Source organism: Anser brachyrhynchus, assembly GCF_964034855.1.
Source record: "Anser brachyrhynchus genome assembly, chromosome: 3".
In the NCBI taxonomy this organism is placed as follows: Eukaryota; Metazoa; Chordata; class Aves; order Anseriformes; family Anatidae; genus Anser; species Anser brachyrhynchus.
Window position 1 is genome coordinate 23413924 of NC_137696.1, and position 18504 is coordinate 23432427.

General features: G+C 42.9%; 1 protein-coding gene across 1 annotated transcript; it reads left to right on the forward strand.

The window, feature by feature from the left end:
• Positions 1 to 5407: 5407 nt before the first annotated feature.
• On the forward strand, positions 5408 to 14768 carry ATF3 (activating transcription factor 3). The gene is made up of 4 exons (XM_080587214.1): positions 5408 to 5661; positions 9961 to 10204; positions 10749 to 10856; positions 11835 to 14768. Exons 2-4 carry the CDS (start codon positions 9965 to 9967, stop codon positions 12030 to 12032), a joined length of 546 nt encoding a protein of 181 aa, XP_080443340.1. The 5' UTR covers positions 5408 to 5661; positions 9961 to 9964; the 3' UTR covers positions 12033 to 14768.
• The last annotated feature ends 3736 nt before the right edge of the window (positions 14769 to 18504 follow it).

Consider the following 18504-nt stretch of genomic DNA (forward strand, 5'->3'; position numbering starts at 1 on the left):
CGAGGAGACAGAACTTTTATTGATGTAAACTGGATGGGACAGCAAGGGCACAGTAAAGAAGACATGATTTACACTCACCTGGAGAGCAATCAATATATCTCACCTGTTATTTTGCTTGTTCTGTAGAGCTAGTGATTCTGCTTTATTCAGTGTATTTTAAGATGTGATTCTTTCATATGTGGGCTCTCAAATGTGGGATGTCTTTTCTTTGTTGGTTGCTACCTGGATGTATCTAAATAGATTGAAGAATGTAATTGCAGGCTATTGTGCTGAGCCAGCTCCTGTACAAAGTCCACCTGATAAAAACACCTTGAAAGTCTTCAGCAAAAGGGAGCTACAGATACACTTGTCTGAGCTAGAGCCCGTGCTCGGTCTCAGCTGGAGAGAAGGGATATCTGCAAAACTTGCCCCCAGACACTCCCAGAGCACAGCATTTGGTAATGACCGACACCATTCTGGAGCATCTGTTTTACTAAAGTTCCGTGAAAGTTCATGGTAGTTTGGGGCATTAACGTTCATGGCAATTGTTGCACCCTCTGGTAATTTAATTATCACTGGCTCTATCTTATCAGTGGAGAAACAAAAAACCAAAATGACAGAAAGTGAAAGAGAAAATCAAAATGACTCATTTAAGCTTAGGAAGCTGCCAAGGCAAAAGCAGAAGGACCAACAGGAGAAAATCTCTGGAAAAGGGGAAGGGAAAGGGAGATGACAGAATCCAGGGATACAGGGAAGGAAAAGAGAGAAGTGAGAGGAAGAGAAGCAGGGAAGTGGCAAAAGGAAAGGAGAAGCTGCTGGTTTAAGGAAATGGGAAAGGGGGCTGCTGTTGAAACAACGCAAAAGAGTGTAAGAAACAGGAGTATCCAAAAGGAGACCAAAAAAAAAAAAAAACCACAACAGAGAATAAATATATTTAGAGGAAATATCAAGTGGTGATGGAAACAGGCAGCAAGAAAACAAAAGAAATGTAAGCTGAGGAGAGAAAAGCAAGGAGCAAATGAATTTTGTCTTCAGTGTTAAAGAATACAAGAAGTAAAAATTGTGCAGTTATTAGCGGCTAATTTCCCACTACAAGACAAACACCCATCCACCTGGGTGGTATTAAATATAAGACAGTACCATCATTTGCCATACAACCTATTGGAGAATCTGTCCTCTACCTCCGTGGTTTTTAACTCATTTCAATTTTTGGACCTCTTACCCTGGTAGAAATCCAAACCTTCTGTAGTGAATTTTATCCTTGCTGGTTTGGGCTTTTTTTCCTTTTTTTTTTCAGTCACTTTTTGAGGAAACTCTTGGATGTAGCCCACAGATCCCCAAGGGGTCCCCAGACTGCAGCTGAAAATCCCTGGACTGGCTGGGAACGGCTGATGCTACCCCTGCTGCAGTTTGGTCCCTTAGTCCAAGCAGTAGCAATATAAACCACGGGAAAAAATGTCTCAAGTTTCAGCTCTGTTGTTAGTCCAATTCAATGTGAAAACTATCTCAAAAATAGTGCATGTTTTGGGTAACAGAGGAGTCTTACCATATTAAATTGTACCACACAGCAAAAAAATGGAAAATAAAAAAGCCCATGGTGAACACTAATTCTCATCACAAAAAAAAAAAAAAAACCTTTTTGTGAACAGTCAAAAAGTTCAGGAAAGCTCTTTCTCAGATATATGCCATGAAGGGAGAAATCGGACCCATCAGGTTTACACTAATTTCAAGACTTCATGCGATGAAAACCACAAAGCACATAGAGAGATGGGTTTTACTCAAGATATCACTGCACATTTTATTTATTTGCATCTCGTATTTTAACCAGACCAAGTAGGGTTTAATGGAACTGCAAGATCGTAAAACACCATAAGATCTGGATGGGACACGTGGATCTGTTTTATTCTGACTGACGTCCTCCAGTTCTATAAATTTTAAGACAGGAGGCAGCAGAAAGCTTTTGCTGTAAGGATGTAAGTCTGTATGGCAACAACTCTAGCTCTGCTTAGCACGGAGACAGCCATAGTTTAGATTTATTCGAATACCCACATCATATGATGTAGTGTGAAGGGATGTGGAGGCAGGATTTGGTTGGGAAAAGGTAAAGGAAATAATTCTTTCCTCTGCACTGGAGATTTCCTGAGGGCTGCAAGGACAGCACCACGGGTGTTACTCAGTCTAATGTCTCTCCAGGGGGAGAAAGACCCAGTAAATGTCAGTGTGTGATGGCGATGAGCTGCTGTACCTGGCTTAAGGGAAAGCAGAAATAGTTAACGTGAATTTCAATCTTGTGAAATGACTGTTGTTTCAGTGGGATTGGCCCCTGAAGTCTCTGACAGTGGCAGAAGAATGAAAAGGACTGGTAAAGGTTTGGAGGGAGACAAATTAAAGATATGAGATGCTGGAAAATGAAACTGGCAGAGAACATCAGAGCATCTGGTGGCCATACTGCTGTTTACTTTAACTTCCTGATATTATTTGTAATTAATATTATTATATATTTTTTTAACTGAACTCTGATCCTGCGTCTTTACTGAGACCAAGTTAGATTCGTTTTTGAAGAGGAGCAGGATAAAACCTGTGTGACACAAAGGAGCTCAGTTTCTTTTTCACTGTGATTTCATTTTCTTTTTTTCACGGAAGAGTTTCAAGCCAGGACACGTTTCAGTGGCCTAATCTTAAATGCGCCCGGGAACAATCCCTCTGTTTGCTTAGCAGGGAGGAGCTCCCTCACTTCAGACGCAGTTCAAGAATTAACACAACTGTTTTGCTGTCAAGTTTTAGCACCAAGCGTGGCTCACCCTCAGTAGTGGTACCAGCAGCAGGGAAGAGGCAGTGTGTAGCAAACAAAACCATCGGCTCTAGTTTTGTATAATATAGCCCGATTTCAAAACAAAATTATCATCTGTCCACTTGGTGAAGTGTTGTGATCATTGAGTAAATGTCAGCGACCTTTAAACAACCGAATAGCAATACTTAGATTTCAAAGGTGCCTCTAACCGCATTGGGAACTGCTTTTTTCCACCCCCATTATTCTGTGACATAGCTCTACTTAGCAGAAAATACTCCAAATAAATTTCCACTTATGGCACAGCTAGTTAAATAAGAACGGGCAGTTGCTAAATCTCTGTCAGAATTACAGCAGGCACCTGGTCATGACCACTAAAACTAATGTTGCTAACACGTTTCCACAATAACTTCATGCTCAGAACTTTCCAACCAATTATCTTTTGGGAAGAAATTTTCCACATTTGGCCTCAGCTCGAGAGGGATATTTTTTTTTTTCTTCTAGGCTTGAGAAAAACGATGCCAGCTGTTTCTGAACACGGCATGAATTATAGAATTACGCCTCTGAAGTAGGAAGAACTTCTCAGACTGCACCAAGCTGAAACGTAAAACTTGCTCTAAACCCCACCGAAGAGCAAAGGCTTTGCCTGGCATTGTTTCTGACATTGATTTACGTAGATGAATAAAGATAAGACAATAAACGTGTTTTGAAAGAGCTAGGATTGATTTATCTATATGTAAGCCCATGAGCCTCCAGCAAGAGAAGCCTGCAGCTTGCAGGCGTTGTGCAGAGAGCTGCCAGGTGGGTCAGGGGAGCTTACTCCTGCCGTCTGCAAAGTGCACGTAATTGTTTGAGAGCAGGGAACAACTGTACCTGCTGCAGGGGAAAAGCTGACAGCGTTAGTCCCTTTCCCAACAGAGTCTTTTTCTTTCTTTCCTTCTCTTTCTTTCTTTCCTTCTCTTTCTTTCCTTCTCTTTCTTTCTTTCTTTCTCTTTCTTTCTTTCTTTCTCTTTCTTTCTTTCTTTCTCTTTCTTTCTTTCTTTCTTTCTTTCTTTCTTTCTTTCTTTCTTTTCTCTCTCTCTTTCTCTCTCTCTTTCTCTCTCTCTTTCTCTCTCTCTTTCTCTCTTTCTTTCTCTCTTTCTTTTCTTTCTTTCTTCTCTTTACGTAAAGCAGACAATTAAATGTAAAATAGGAGCCCTATGTTTGCAAAGTTGAGCACGCTAGCACTGCGACATTTAAAAAGCTGAGACTACAATTCCTGTGTGGCTGATGTGCACATTTCTACATATATATATAAATATATATATACACATATGCACACACCCATGCGGGGGCACAAGCACACAGAGGTGAGATGCAGCCAGTCTGACTTTCAAACCAGTACAAGAAATCAATGTCCTTGATGAAATGCTCCAAGCAATTAATTCATCCCAGAAAACACCACTTGAGACACAGCCCCAATTATCACAATACAGCCACGTGAACACGATGAAATTAACTAACTGGTTGGGGCACTCGATCGGGGTATGCCTATAGGACGTGAATGGGTTTATTGGTGGCGTCGGGACGTCCCCAGGCTCTTGGCGTGCTGAGCGGGGAGACCCGAAGGCTGTCATAAGGACGGGTTTGTATGCGTTGGGCATGGAGCGGCCGTGCGTTGGGTAACGCTGAGCGAAGCTCCCCGTGAGCTCCTCCAGCTTTGGGTAAGTGCTTTTTTGACACATCTATTTTCTAGCGCTTTGGGGGCCGTTAGGAGGCGAGTCCTGTCATTGCACAAGCCAGGAAGCGATGGAAACAAAAAAGAACAAAACAAAACCCCCTTCACCACAGCCACCACCATATGTCCCTGTCTCCTATGGGGACTCTGGTTTTCCCTGGAATCACAACGACATCGTGTGCTGTTGTCTCTTAAGAGAAGGGTTTTTTTAATTATTTTTTTTTTTAGCTTTCTGTAATTTCATTAACTGGGTCCTTCCTGTTTCCTTCAGGGTAAAACCCAAAGTCTTCCTCTTCAGCGTGTAAAGCCAACTTCTAGCTGTCATCTCAAGCAGCACGGCAGGAGTGCGTATGCTGGGGGGGGGCGGAGGGGGGGGCGTTAAACAACTTTTTATGTAAGGAAGAACCACGTTTTCCAGTCCTGTCGGAAACCACACGGTGTTCACTTACGTTTACCGTTTCCGAGATACGGAAAGGACTTTGTTATATATATATATATATTTATTTATTTTCCCCAAGTCCCGAAGCCCCACTTTCATTTTAGTTTTTTAATTTTTTTTTTTCCCCAAAGTCCGGGCTAAGATGAAAAAAGGAGGGAGGAAGGGAGCACAGAGGGGGCCGGGGACGGCGGCTGCTCCCCCCGCGCCCGTCGGGGGTCCCTCGGGGGTCTCGCCGGTGTCCCTCCGAGCTCCTTCGGGGGTCCTTCGGGGCTCCCTCGGGGGTCCTTCTGGGGTCCCAGCGGTGTCCCTGCGGGGTCCCTGCGGGGTCCCCCCGGCTGTGCGGCTGCCGGGGGTCCCGTCCCGGCCGGCGTGGTCGCGCCCCCCCGCGGATCGCGGTGCCGGGGAAGCCTTGCATCAGCGCCGCGGGCCCCGCCGCCCCCCCGGCGGCCGCCCATCTCTCTCGGGGAGGCTATTGACTCGCCGCCAGAGTAAATACCAGCGCTGCCCGCTCGGCTATATAAGAGGGGGTGATGCAACCGCGGCCACAGGCAGAGGCGCGGGGAGCGCGCAGCGGGCGCTGCTCTCCCGACGGCCGAGCGGCACCGGCACCACCGGCACCACCGGCACCACCGGCACCACCGGCACCACCGGCACCACCGGCACCACCGGCACCACCGGCACCACCGGCACCACCGGCACCACCGCACCACCGGCACCGGGGAGGCAGCCCCGAGGAAGGTAGGGCAGCGGAGGGGGGACCGCAGCCGCCGTGCCGGGGTGGGGGGGAAGCTTTGTAGCCGGCTCCGCGCCCGGCGCTGCCCGGAGCCCCCGGGGATCCCCCGTCCCGGCCGAGCCCCCATCGTGGGGACCCCTCCCGGCTGAGCCCCGAGTATGGGGAACCCCCCCCCCACCCCGGGCCGGGCAGTGCCGGGGGGCGGCGGGGGGATGCCGGCTGGCCGGGCACCGAGCCCCCCCCGAAGGGCGGCGGAGGCAGCAGGGGGGACCCTCGAGGGGCGGGTGGGAGCCGGGGGACGGACGGACAGACGGACGGACGGACGGACGGATAGGGGGGCTCGCTTTCCGCCGCGTCCCGCCGCCCCGACGGGCAGGAGCTCGGCTGGGGAGCTGTTGGGCAACCCGGCCGGGCACGGCACAACGGCGCAGGGGGCAGAGTGAAGGAGTTTCCCTGTCGGAAACGCATTTTCCTCCCGGTTACCGGCGCTCGGGCCGCCGGAAGGCGGCCGAAAATGAGCCGGGAGGGATGGGGGATGTCAGGGAGCTTAAGGTCAAGCGGCGTGCACGGAGGTTGTGAACTGTAATTGCTCTTAATGCTGTTTAAGATTAACCTCAATGGTTAGCGGGGTTTAGTTGCATCAGCACCAAAGGAAAAGGAATTCATGCAAAGAAACAGAACCGAGAGGCGCAGTCAGCCAGCTGCAGCTGAGCAGGAAAGGAAAGACTCGAAGCAGTCGGTTTTAATACTGGGGTTAAGCAAGATTGCGCTTCACCGGTGGAAGTGCACAGCTAGGAGCCGGGTCCCGAAATGAAAGTACCGGTAGGCGAGATGTAAAAGTTTGACGTGGGTGGGAAGAGTCACCCACAAAAGAACAAGCAAAAAGCAGGGGGGAACACAGTGTTTTGAGCCCACCGGAGTTTGGAGGGCACTGGGAACAGAGAAGCTGTTCTCTCCTGGAGAGCTCTGAAAGTGAGGAGAAAGCAATGAAGTGTTAATTCACACCGGGAACAAGCTGTGCCTTTATGGGTCAGGTCCGTGAAATGTTCAGCACCTTCAATTTCAGTAACTTCAGAAGTACTCAAAATAGCCTGGAGCCGCCGTCCATGTGCATGGGCTAACGAAGTAAACAGATAGTATCAGGAAGCCCAGATGTAATTGCAGTTTAGGGCTAGATACTCTTACTGCTTTACAAACCCAGAAAAAAAAATGGCACACTGCTCTCAAGAGCTGACAGAGGTAGGATTGGGGCAAAAATGGGGGAAAAGGAAGGGCAAGCTGCTGCCCGTTCTAATAGCAAACTCTAATTTTTGTTCTTGTAAAACATTTTGAAAAGGAGACCTGTTCCTCCAAAACTGGACAACATCTGCCTTGTCGTTATGAAAAGGGAACCTGCCTAACTCACCACATAGCTTTGACACGAGGCTGAATATTTTTGATATCTGTACCGTGGTGGCTCCTGACGATCTCAAGTCCCATGGCCTGGGACCTTCCAGTGCTGGAGCCCTGCCCCAAAGAGCCCCAGGGCACAAACTCACTGCCACAGCTCTGCCAAACTTGGCTCATGGCTGAAACCCTCAGGCCAGCCTCAGCCCCCTGGTAGGCCCTCCCTTCCCGGATGTCCGAGTACGTGGAGATGCCTTTCAGGATGTCTGGAAGGTCAGTGAGCTGGTCAGGCAGGACAGCAGCAAGTTTCTATAGTCAAGGACACTTCCCTCCTTGGGCTTCCCCTACCGGTGGCCACCATCCCCTTCCCTTTTTCTAAACTAGTGGCAGACCGAGCAGTGTACCTGAGTACACTGTAGCAGGGTCTTGCTGGTGCTCGTGGGACACTCAGCACTAACAGAAATACAGGGTTAACACAATTGCTCAGAGATGTAACTAAAGCATGGACATTCTTGGGTTCCTCTGGTGCTACCGCTGACTTTAATTAAAAGTTGACCTAAGCCGAAAAGTAAATGAACAAACCACCAGCTCTGGGAAATGCTTAGCCCAATTAATTATTTTGTACGCTGGAGAAATGGGTTCATTGCTAATTTAAGACTCCTGGTTTGATTGAATTACACAAAATTAACTTTGTCGAATGAAGCCATCAGCAGGAGCCAAGGAGATTGACGGTCGGTGAACAGGGCTGAAGCTCGTGCTAGCGATGAGGGGTTTGGTGTCATCCAGAATCGGCCCATTTAAACGAGTCAAATGGATGAATGTTGATAAATTATAATTAACGCTGGGAGGAGTTTAGATGGAAACTATAGCGCTGTTTCTGACTTGGGAAAGAGTAACTGCTATCTTTCTGAGATTATAGGATTAAACTGTATCAGTACTTCAAACGTGACTCATGAGCAGGGGCTTTCTGAAGAGAATTACATAAATTTCCCAAGGTCTTTCTGAATAACAAATTGTTCCAAATAATTTCCTCATCTTTAATAGCTATGGGTGAAATCCTGGCCTCACTGAGGTCAACAGAAAAACTCTTCTGGATTTCAGTGGGGCCAGGGTTTCACCCTTAGGACCTGGGAAATCTTTGGCCATTCTGTGGTCACTGAGACTGAAAGCGAGGAAACCTCTGCAGCTGGACACGTAGTTTTCTGCAAACTGGCAGTTCTCTGCCCTCAGATTTTTATGTTTACCTCGTTTAGTGATGAGGCAAATTCTACTCTAATTTGTACCAGGGTGGATTTGCAGTGTATTTTTAGATATCTCTGAGCGAAATCTATCTTCTTGTCAAGGCACGTGACCCCGAACGTTTCTTGCCGGGTCACAGAGGTAGCTTACGGGGAACTGTACAATTTCGGGTTGCCCATGTGGAAATTTAACTTACCCACATTGCCCTACCCCGAGGCAACTATTTGCTTACCTGCATTAAGTTAATTGCAATTGACTTCGTTATAATTCTTACAGTTCTAATCAAGAAGAGATAACACACACTGTAATTACCCTATAGATATAAAAACAAACAACCTAAAACCCACACACCAAGGAAAGCAGAAAAAGCAATATAGTAAAATCCAATTAACAAAAGTTGCTTTATGGATAAGGGAGGTAATACAATCTGTTTTCCTATGGATTTGCAGCTTTTGGCCCTTGGGCCACCCACAAAAAAAAAAAGGTCAGCTTTCTTCCAGACCTCTTATCTCACCTCTTCTAAGTGAGAGATGGTTCATGTTGTGCAAAGCTGTGTGCATCTGCTAGCTAGGTTGCCCGTGGTGTTTGGATGGCTGGCTGCTGAGTTTTACCTATTTCTCCCTCACTGGGGTCACCATTTTTCACAAAGCATATAGGGGGCCTCTCTCCCGCTTCCAAAATTGGCTAAAAATTAATGACAATGACTAAAAAGGGGAAAGTAGAGAGCACTGTCAAATACATTCGTTTCCTTGGGAAAACTACAAGAAATGAAGTTCCTCCATGGGTGTCCATTAGTGTAATTCCACTGAAGTCTCTGCAGTTACACTCTTTTGTAACAGCAGGAGGTCTGACCATAAATATTGAAGAATTTAAAACCTCTTGTTGAGGGCAGATGAGGACAGTTTCAGATTTTACAAGGGTGAAGGAATGAAACAAATGGGATCACGTTTTTTGTGACTCCTTCCCTCCAATTCAGTTTGTGCTTGGAAGCACCAGAGCACGTATAGATTTCCACCTTTCTGACAGCTCTTATTGTGAACTGTTCTTCAGGAGTTTATAACCAGGTATTAATATATTTGTCTAAAGCCAAGCATGATGAGCATTTTGTGCTCATTCTGTTTTGGTAAGCAAACTTCAGCTTCTGGTAGAACTGTAAGCCTTACCTAAATGTAGCTGAGAGAAACGTATGCTCTGTCCATTTCAAGCTGCAATTTTGTGGTGGTATAGATGTGAGGATGGAAATACTCCTTCTGTGCTTTAAACAGTAATAATATTTGCTTTCTGATTTTTGTTCCTTATTCTCTTTTTGTTCCTATTCACTCTATTCTCATTTGCCACACATTCTCTATTTTGAACTTGGCATTATATCTACATGTACACAATTTTTCTCCACGTTAATTTTCAGAAAGATCTAGAAATTTTGTGATGTGTTAATGTTATTGCTATGATTATTATTTTAAAATACCTCTTGAAGTTACTCTAAAGCAGAAGGTTGTACTAATGACCAAACTCCTAATTGCTTGACTCTAGTGAGTGACTGGGGTTCATGTGGAATGTGGGCTGAAGCAATGCAAGAAATACAGTACTATTTCACAGTATGAAATATACCTCTAGGAGATATTGTTTGCCTCTCTGAAGTTGTTGAAAGACTGTTCTTGTTATCTCTTTTTACCTTTCAGCAAAATGATGGTCCAACACTCAGGCCAGGTATCTGCATTAGAAGTCAGCGCCTCGGCAATTGTTCCCACTTTGTCCCCTGCAGGGTCACTGGGGTTTGATGATTTCACAAATTTAACCCCACTGGTGAAAGAGGAACTGAGATTTGCCATCCAAAATAAACGTCAGTCCCACAGAATGTCTTCCACATTGGATACGGTGACTGTTTCTGAAAGGCCAATTGAAACATCAGTCATGAAAACAGAGGTATGGCTCTTTATACAGCATTTCAGTGTGAATGGTTGGGTCTCTAAGCAAATTTCACCAGAAGAGGAGTAATTATGTCAAATACAAACAACCCTCTCCACCATCTAAACATGTTAGTTTATTTGATCCTTTTAAGCCTGTTGCTTGGTTTTCTGTTCTGTGCTTATGGGAAATTCCTACGGTATTTCTCATTTCTGTTGAAGCCTATAGCTTAATATTTTATTTTTAATTATGAGCTAAGGACAATGTTACAGATTAGCAAGCGCTAAATCTGGTTTCCCTGTCTGTGTGTGGCTGCACTTGGAGTAAGGCGACTGCGGCTCCCTTTCAGTGAGGACAGTCGGGTGGGCCCTGTGTGGGCTACACTGAGGACGACACGGCTGTGCCGTGTCCTAGCCACCAGATTTTTAATTTAAGACAACAGTCTCAAAGAAAAACATTCCTATTGCAAAGTGAAGAAATAGATGAAGTTAGGGAAATAGCTACGCCTGGGTCTGAGCCTCCTGAGGCTCATGTTTTGCGTGTATCTTTCTTTATGGGATAGTTTTCTCCTGAAGAGGATGAAAGGAAAAAGCGAAGAAGGGAAAGGAACAAAATTGCTGCTGCAAAGTGCCGAAACAAAAAGAAGGAAAAAACAGAATGTTTGCAGAAAGTAAGTGCCTGGCTTTATTTTATTTTTATAATCTGTCATCATGCCAATAACAGGATGATTTTTTTTTTTAATCTGTCATCCTGAATAGAAACATATTACAGGAGTACTCTCCTAGTAGGAAATACAGAAAGATGTCACCAAAAACTCTGTAAAACCTTCAAAGAATTACTTATAAAAACTGAATATACTATATATTGAAATCAAACCTGGTTAAAACTGGGACAAAGTGAAAGCATGGTAAAAGTGAAAAGAGATTACTGTTTCAGTGACCATTTTCTTGTGTATGGGGATAATAATAATTTGAACATGCAAACTGAACACCAGAAGAATTAAAATCTCATTTCGTATAATATCCCTTGTGGAGACCAACAGCCTAGAAACACCCCAAGTAATCTCTGACTTCCTTGGGAAAAGAGTGACACAGTAGCTTAGCCCTGAGTTCTCTATCCTAAGACCCTAGTAGTGCCTTCACCCGATCTGCCATGATATAAAACTATATTGCAGCAGCATTGGGCCTGTCTTCTCTTCTGTATCCAGGGGTTCAGAAAAAAATCTATGTTCTTACTTTGCAAGCTTAACGTAGGTTTGCAGCTACGTGACATGATGTACCAGGGAGTTAGTAAGTGACATTGATAATTTGGGGTCAAGTGTTGAATCAAAAAGTTCAGAATAATTTTACAGAAGATAGAAACATTACTTTGGATGCCTGCCATTGTAAGTGAATGTAAATCTGAATTTGGCTTTTCGATGTTCATTACACTTCTCTAAAGGCCACTGAAGGCAACTGACAATCTGTTTTTTAAACTATTATCAACTGGGGGACGTATAGTTTCACCACTACAGGACACTAAGAGCATGTCATTTCTTTCTCAGCTAGTCATATACTTTCCCAGCAATAAAAAAAAAAACCTGCAACTATTAGATAATTAACTATGTGAAATGCTCAGTCTAATAGTTGTGTCTGTACTTTTTGACTAGGAATCAGAAAAGCTGGAAACTATCAATGCGGAATTAAAAGCCCAGATTGAAGAGCTAAAGAATGAGAAGCAGCATTTGATATACATGCTAAATCTTCACAGACCCACTTGTATAGTTCGGGCGCAAAATGGAAGGACACCTGAAGATGAAAGGAATCTTTTTATTCAACAGATCAAAGAAGGAACATTACAAGGTTAAGTGATATGGCAAAGATGGAAATACGTAGTATGTTTTTAACAGCTACCAGAATCCACGGAGGATCTGACTTAATGTGTAGGATTCTATTAGTCAAGAGCCTTTAGGAAGGGCAGATTGCTTTCTTGAGTGGAAAGAATCATTTTGGCTTGACAGTGATTCTTCCCCCTTGGAAGATATGGTCTCAGTCAAATTGAAGAGCCTTCTGCCTCAAATATAGGTTTTGCACCTGTCATACTTGCTGTTCCTAGGAGCTACAGACAACAGCTTCAGAAGATTTAGCTCTCTGCTAGTATACAGTATCTGCACTCACGACGTTTGTGCTAGGACACTATGACTGCCGATGATGCACATGGTACAGACAGCTGTGCTGGACGGACACTACTTTCCTTGTGGCTGGTAGGGAAAGCAGACTGAAAGTATTTTTAAAGTTTTGCAGTTTCCAGGAGGATGGTTTCTGGCAGAGTGCACTGATATATAATATTGCATTCTAACCTAACACACACACACACACACAAACACACAAAAAGCCTTTAGTTCCAATTAAGCTTTGTAATTTTTTTTCACAACACTTGTGTGGCTTTTTTCTATGACTCATCTCAGAGACTGAATTTGACAAGTCTAGTAGGTGTGACAAAGAAATGTTTCTTGCAAAATTCCATGTAGCTAAGTTCATATTTTATGAGTTGGAACCCCACCTACCATCCTTTGGGGACTGTAATTTTTCTTTGCATGTCAGGAGAGTATTTTGTGACTGGGTGAAATGGACCCACTGGAAAGAGGAAACTAATTATGAAGGGATTTTGATATGGGTTTTGCCCAAGCACAGAACTGCAGGACTGAATCGCAGGCTCATGAATCATGAAAAGTTAAAAATATATATATATATATATTTTTGTCTAGGATCTAATCCTACAAGCCTTAACCCTCACTCACAGAAGAGGTTCCATGGCTTTTAGTAGGTCTGGTTATACAGATAGTTCTTACAGGCATAAGGCCTTGACAAAGCTTTTTGCATCCTTGTCAGGATTACTTCCTTTTGCCAGATGACTCAGAGGGAAAAATTATGATTGCAGCTACTTTTATTTTACATTGGGGTGGCAACTACAGTCAATCAAAAGTATTACTTAGAATCTAAAGCAGACAAGAGTTTTGATGTAGTGAGTAACTGTTCTTATTTTTTATTAAATACTAACCTTAGATGTTTTTGAACTGGTAGAAGAGCTGCTGGACAAAACAGTTGGAGCTACGAGTGTTTAAAGTCTGATGTTTCTGTGAAATTCTCAGATTGTTTAATCCTATGAAATATATCTTTTTTTTTTGTAAAAGAAAATATTATCCTTATTTATCACTAATATCATAATGAGTAAAGTAAATAAATACTGCAAGCAAGATAAAACTGAAAACACAAGTGTTGTGCTGTCTTTTTACTTTTATCTCTTGGTGTTTAATATTATATATTCCTAAACTTCACTAGTTGTATTTGAGACACCACTACTTAAAACACTTATCCTTCATCATCTCCACAGATGAGGTCCTGAGTATCTTGAATGATTGGGTACAGAGATTATACCTCCCAAAATTCTGTATCTTGTTCAGTGGTGTCTAGCTGCTCAATGTCACAATTTAAATGAAGCAGACAATAATAATGGAGCTTACAGTACATAATATTTTACACCAGTTATGCAGTGTTGAAATTGTGGTTTTATTCTAAAGGCTAAACTTAAAGATACTTCAGCCACAAGTTTCTTACTCTACAAGTCCAGGCTGAGTGTATCAGATATCATACCTGATCCTTATATGATCTTTATATTCTGCAACAGAACTTCTTAGTACGTTTTCCTAAGATCTGGATATATTGTAATGTCCTATATCGTGTTTAAAAGATATGTACTTCATGTATCTGAAAAGTGAATGTATTAAAAAGACAACACACTAGTCTGATTCTGTCCTGAGAATCCATTTTCTTTCTGTATGTTGGAAGGAGCTGCCATTGACTTCAATGAGAGTTTTTTTAATGTCCTGTAGGCAGAGTTTGGAGCCTCTGCTGTGATTTCACTGGCTCAGAGGGAAAGTTTCATGGGGAGTTGGGCCAGTTGTTTGTCAGACAATAGATTTACATGAAGTGTGTTAACAGTAAACTCGCCAAACGATTTTCATTGGTATTTGACTTCTGTATGGGAGTACAAAACTGAGGCGTCATTGTGGTATCGTACACCTCGGCTTTGCCTTCAGCGCATCAAATACCAGCAGACAAGAGTTTGCCTCCTGTACTGTTATAAAGTGTTATCACAGAGACTAGAATATGATGACAGAATTTGTGTCTCTCCTTTAGGGAATTTGTATGGTTGCTTTTAACTGTATCACTGTTGACGCAGGCGTCATGCTTATGTTGCTTGATGTTATGTACTTAGCATGCCAAATGTTAATATGGTACCACTACTATTGTCAGAAGATAATCTATTTTTATTTCTTTATGTGTAGACACAGCTGCTTCCTACTGTGTGTATGTGTGTGTGTGCATGCGTGCTCCTGCACGCTACTGTAGAAATGATGGTACTCAAGGTAATTTGACTATGCCCATGAAAGCGTATTTAAACAGCTAGACAGGAGCAGTATGTTGCATGAGTTTTCTAAAAGTATACTTTATTCAGGAGAACCTTTAAAATGCATTAAAAGTGGTTTGTTTTCTATTCTCAAGTTTGTTTTGATACTTTAATAAAAAATAATTAATATATATTTACTCGTGTCATTTAATTCATTCTAAGCTTCCAGGTCCAGGAGCAACTTCATCTGCTTAAAAAAACATTTATATATATATATATATATTTAGAAAAAACAGACACATCTTTTAGGTTTTCAACAATAAGCATCTTATCAAATGAAATTGGTACTGTTCACTGATTGTCAAGGTGTAAACAAAGCTTTGTCATTACAAGGTTGATCATGAATTCCAGCTAATTTCTTATTTACGTCCTAGGGTTTAGATTAAAGCACTGGAAATTAGAACTCCTGAATCATTCTAAACCTTGCAACCCACCAGCTGATAGTTATTTCAGCTTTCCGATTACCTAAGGGGTTTAATACTTTTGTTTTATTGATTGCTTTCTATGGTTATATGGAAAATAGTGAAGCAGTACTGCACAGATAGGGCTTTGGCTTGTTTCTGTGTGTGTGTTTGTGTGTGCGGGTGTGTGTGTGTGGAAGCATGAGGAAAGATGAACAAAATGTTCTATCCTGCCTTTCCAAAACTAAGTATCTACACCCAGACAGAAGTCCCTGTGTTTTGACAGCCGGTGATGTGGACGAAAACTTTTGGCTTCAATCCTTTACAAGCAGTCATAACTTGTAACACAGAGGTCAGATAGAAGGCCAGGAGCTACAGGGACCAGGAAATCCACTGCGCTATTGCAAAATCTAGTTAAAAATATCAGCTGGAAGGAAGATCTAGACTACTATAACCTGGCAATGTTGAATGCTTATTCTTATCGGTATATCCATTAACAGATCTGCAGTGCCAACATGTATATTCACCCTTTCATGCATTCTCTTATACTTGTTATCAAATTTTAGTTTTGAATACTTTATTCACTTCCAATTTTGCAAATTTGTAGATCATCTGCCTGACTTGTTTTAGAAAATCTTATCAACAAAATTAGGGTAATGAATTCCTGAACTGGTATTTTATAATATTTTCCTTAGATGATATCATTTGAAATCATCCTATTACACGAGCGACTGGTCTCTATGACATCTTGCTAACAGAATAATTAATATTCTGTGAGCTAAATAATACTTTGTATCTTCTCCTTAGGGCTTGTTTTAGACACTAAATCTGTGTGTGTACAGGCCCATGCAGACCTCAAAGCATACTTAGTTTTACCCTATACACTAATAAGGTACATCTACTTTTTTCTCTCTCTTCCCTTGATGTAATTGAGTGTAACATTGGAGGTAGGCAAAGCCAGGGATTCACTCTAGACATTCTTTTAATAAATCGGAATGGTAACAAATTTAAATGTAAAATAACTTTTCTGCCTGGTCCCATCAAGAATCTGAAGTTATTGCTTAAGGGGGGGTGGCATTAAAGTCACAGTTATTATTAGTTTTGCCAAAGAAACTGGATGATTTATGGGTAATGAAAATAAAACTGTACAGTTGTCAGTTAGAAAAGAGTTTTAAGCACTAAATCTACGTCATCTTAAATATATATATATATATATGTATATATATATATATGTAAATCCAGACTGGCAATTGTATCTCATCCATTTTTTTCTTCTTCAACTGGTGAACAGCACACAGGACTAGATACTAGTCTCATTCAGTCTGGCCATTGCCATGTTTCTATGTTTGCCCAGTGCCCCCAGCTGGAGACCCTGAGAATCACATGATGAAAATGTTCAAGAATATTAATTTACATAGAAATACTTAGTAACATTCTTCACTAGCTCATAAAGGCATCAATGTCAGATTTGTTTATGAAATGGACATCATTTCTTTTTAAAGTGTAGTTAAGATGAAGAGTGACAATATTTAAAAAAAATCTTATTGCTCAAAGTTCATTTCCCTAGTGGACACTCTGAGTCACAACTGCTGACTTTAGTGATAAAAATAGTTATTTACTAATTTTCACTTCTATTAGATCTTCGGAGCCATCGCAGTTTAAAGAGAATATGCCAGATTCTATTCCTGATACAGCATCAGTTCAGGCTGCATGGCTTTACTACTGCTGACAGTGATGCGGGAACCAAAAAGAAAAACAGCTGATGATTTTCAGATTCCAAGCTAAGCATACTAGAGGTGACACTGAGAAAAATTATTAGACCTGTGAAATGAGTAAATAGGAAAGGGAAACAAAGTGAGAGTTGAAGCTGGAATCCTTTTCCCCACTTCTGAGAATTTAGCAGCTTTATATTTGCAGACCACACCAAAATAATTGGTGCACCGCTGTACCCACTTAGATTGTGGGTATGTCCACACAGCAAGTAGTGTGGTATAGCAAGACTTTTATATGAGCTGGCTTTGTACTGGGCACAACCCAGCGATGACAGCAAGAAACTCAGCACAGGCTAATTGATGGCACCGGGAGGATGAGCCCTCCATGCAGCCAGAGGACTGGCTGCTCCTGGCATCTGAGGTAGCTCATTTACACCAGCTCGGGTATCGTTCAGCTCCTCAGGTCAGCATATGTCCCAGAGCTGCCTGCTGAGCAGCTGCCTGGCTTCTCTACAAGCAGCGTCACAGGTTCAGCACAAAGGTCCTTCCCGACCCATTTTATTTCTACGGCAGTGACCAAGAACAGGGAAGAACAAGAACAGGGCAAGTATACTTCCCCTGGGTGCTTTCCCACAGTCTGTTTTCAGCTCAGCAGTCACACAAGCTTGACATGATTCCTTTAGATAGTAACTCTTGTCAGGGTCTTTCTCTCAAGTATTTGCCCAGTTTCTCATCTACAACACCAACATCTGCAGTACATTTGGTGGCATGTTCCATAGGGATGTTACCACTGATGAGAAAACTGTTCCTTTTGTTTCTTTCAACCCGATTCCTTGCAGCTCCACCTGACAGCTGCTCATCCTTGAACTGGAAGGGTCAATGCTTACCCATGCTCTCCACGCGATTTGTGATCATTTCTCTTTCAGAATGAAGAATTCCAGCCTATTTAGTCACCTTTTTTTTTAGTAGCTATTTCACTCCCATGGTCATTCCTGTTACCCATTTTTTCTAGGAAAGGCCTGTGTCTTTTCCAAGGATTTAAGATAAGGAGACCATAACTGCACACAGTATTCAAGCTGTAGTCATGTCATGGGTTAATACAGTGGGAACTTGGTGTTCACTGTTCCTTTCCTAATAATTCCAGAAATTTGATTTGCTTTTTTGATGACTGCCAGGCATCGGGGCTTGTGCAATGGAACGATCTATCATAACCCACGAAATCTCCCTCCTGAGTAATAAGGATAAACTCAAGCCCAACATTTTATAAACGATGCCAGGATCAATTTTCCCTATAGGCGTTAACTTGTGAATTACCCACATATAGAACTAGAATAGATCAGTTGTTTTTCCTGGATACTCAAAATACACACTCTTTTTGTGACCGAAGAAGGGATGCCATCCAGGGGGACCTGGACAGGCTTGAGAGATGCGCCCATGCAAACCTCATGAAGCTCAACAAGGCCAAGTTCAAGGTCCTGCGTCTGGGCTGGAGCAATTCCAAGCACAAATACAGGCCAGGCAGAGAATGGATTGAGAGCATCTCTGAGGAGAAGGAGCGGGGGGGGGGGGTGTTGATGAGAAGCTTGACATGAGCCGGCAATGTGTGCAAGCAGCCCAGAAAGCCAACTGTATTCTGGGCTACATCTAAAGCAATGTGGCCAGCAGAATGAGGGAGGTGATTCTCCCCCTCTGCTCTGTTCTCATGGGATCTCATCTGAAGCACTGCGTTCAGCTCTGGGGCCCCAGGCACAAGAAA

Bases quoted from the DNA above. Each gene is read 5' to 3' on its own strand.
- ATF3 (XM_080587214.1), top strand. From the start codon at position 9,965: ATGATGGTCCAACACTCAGGCCAGGTATCTGCATTAGAAGTCAGCGCC. The intron at 10,205-10,748 runs GTATGGCTCTTT...TTTATGGGATAG, and splicing joins CATCAGTCATGAAAACAGAG to TTTTCTCCTGAAGAGGATGA. The intron at 10,857-11,834 runs GTAAGTGCCTGG...CTTTTTGACTAG, and splicing joins AAACAGAATGTTTGCAGAAA to GAATCAGAAAAGCTGGAAAC.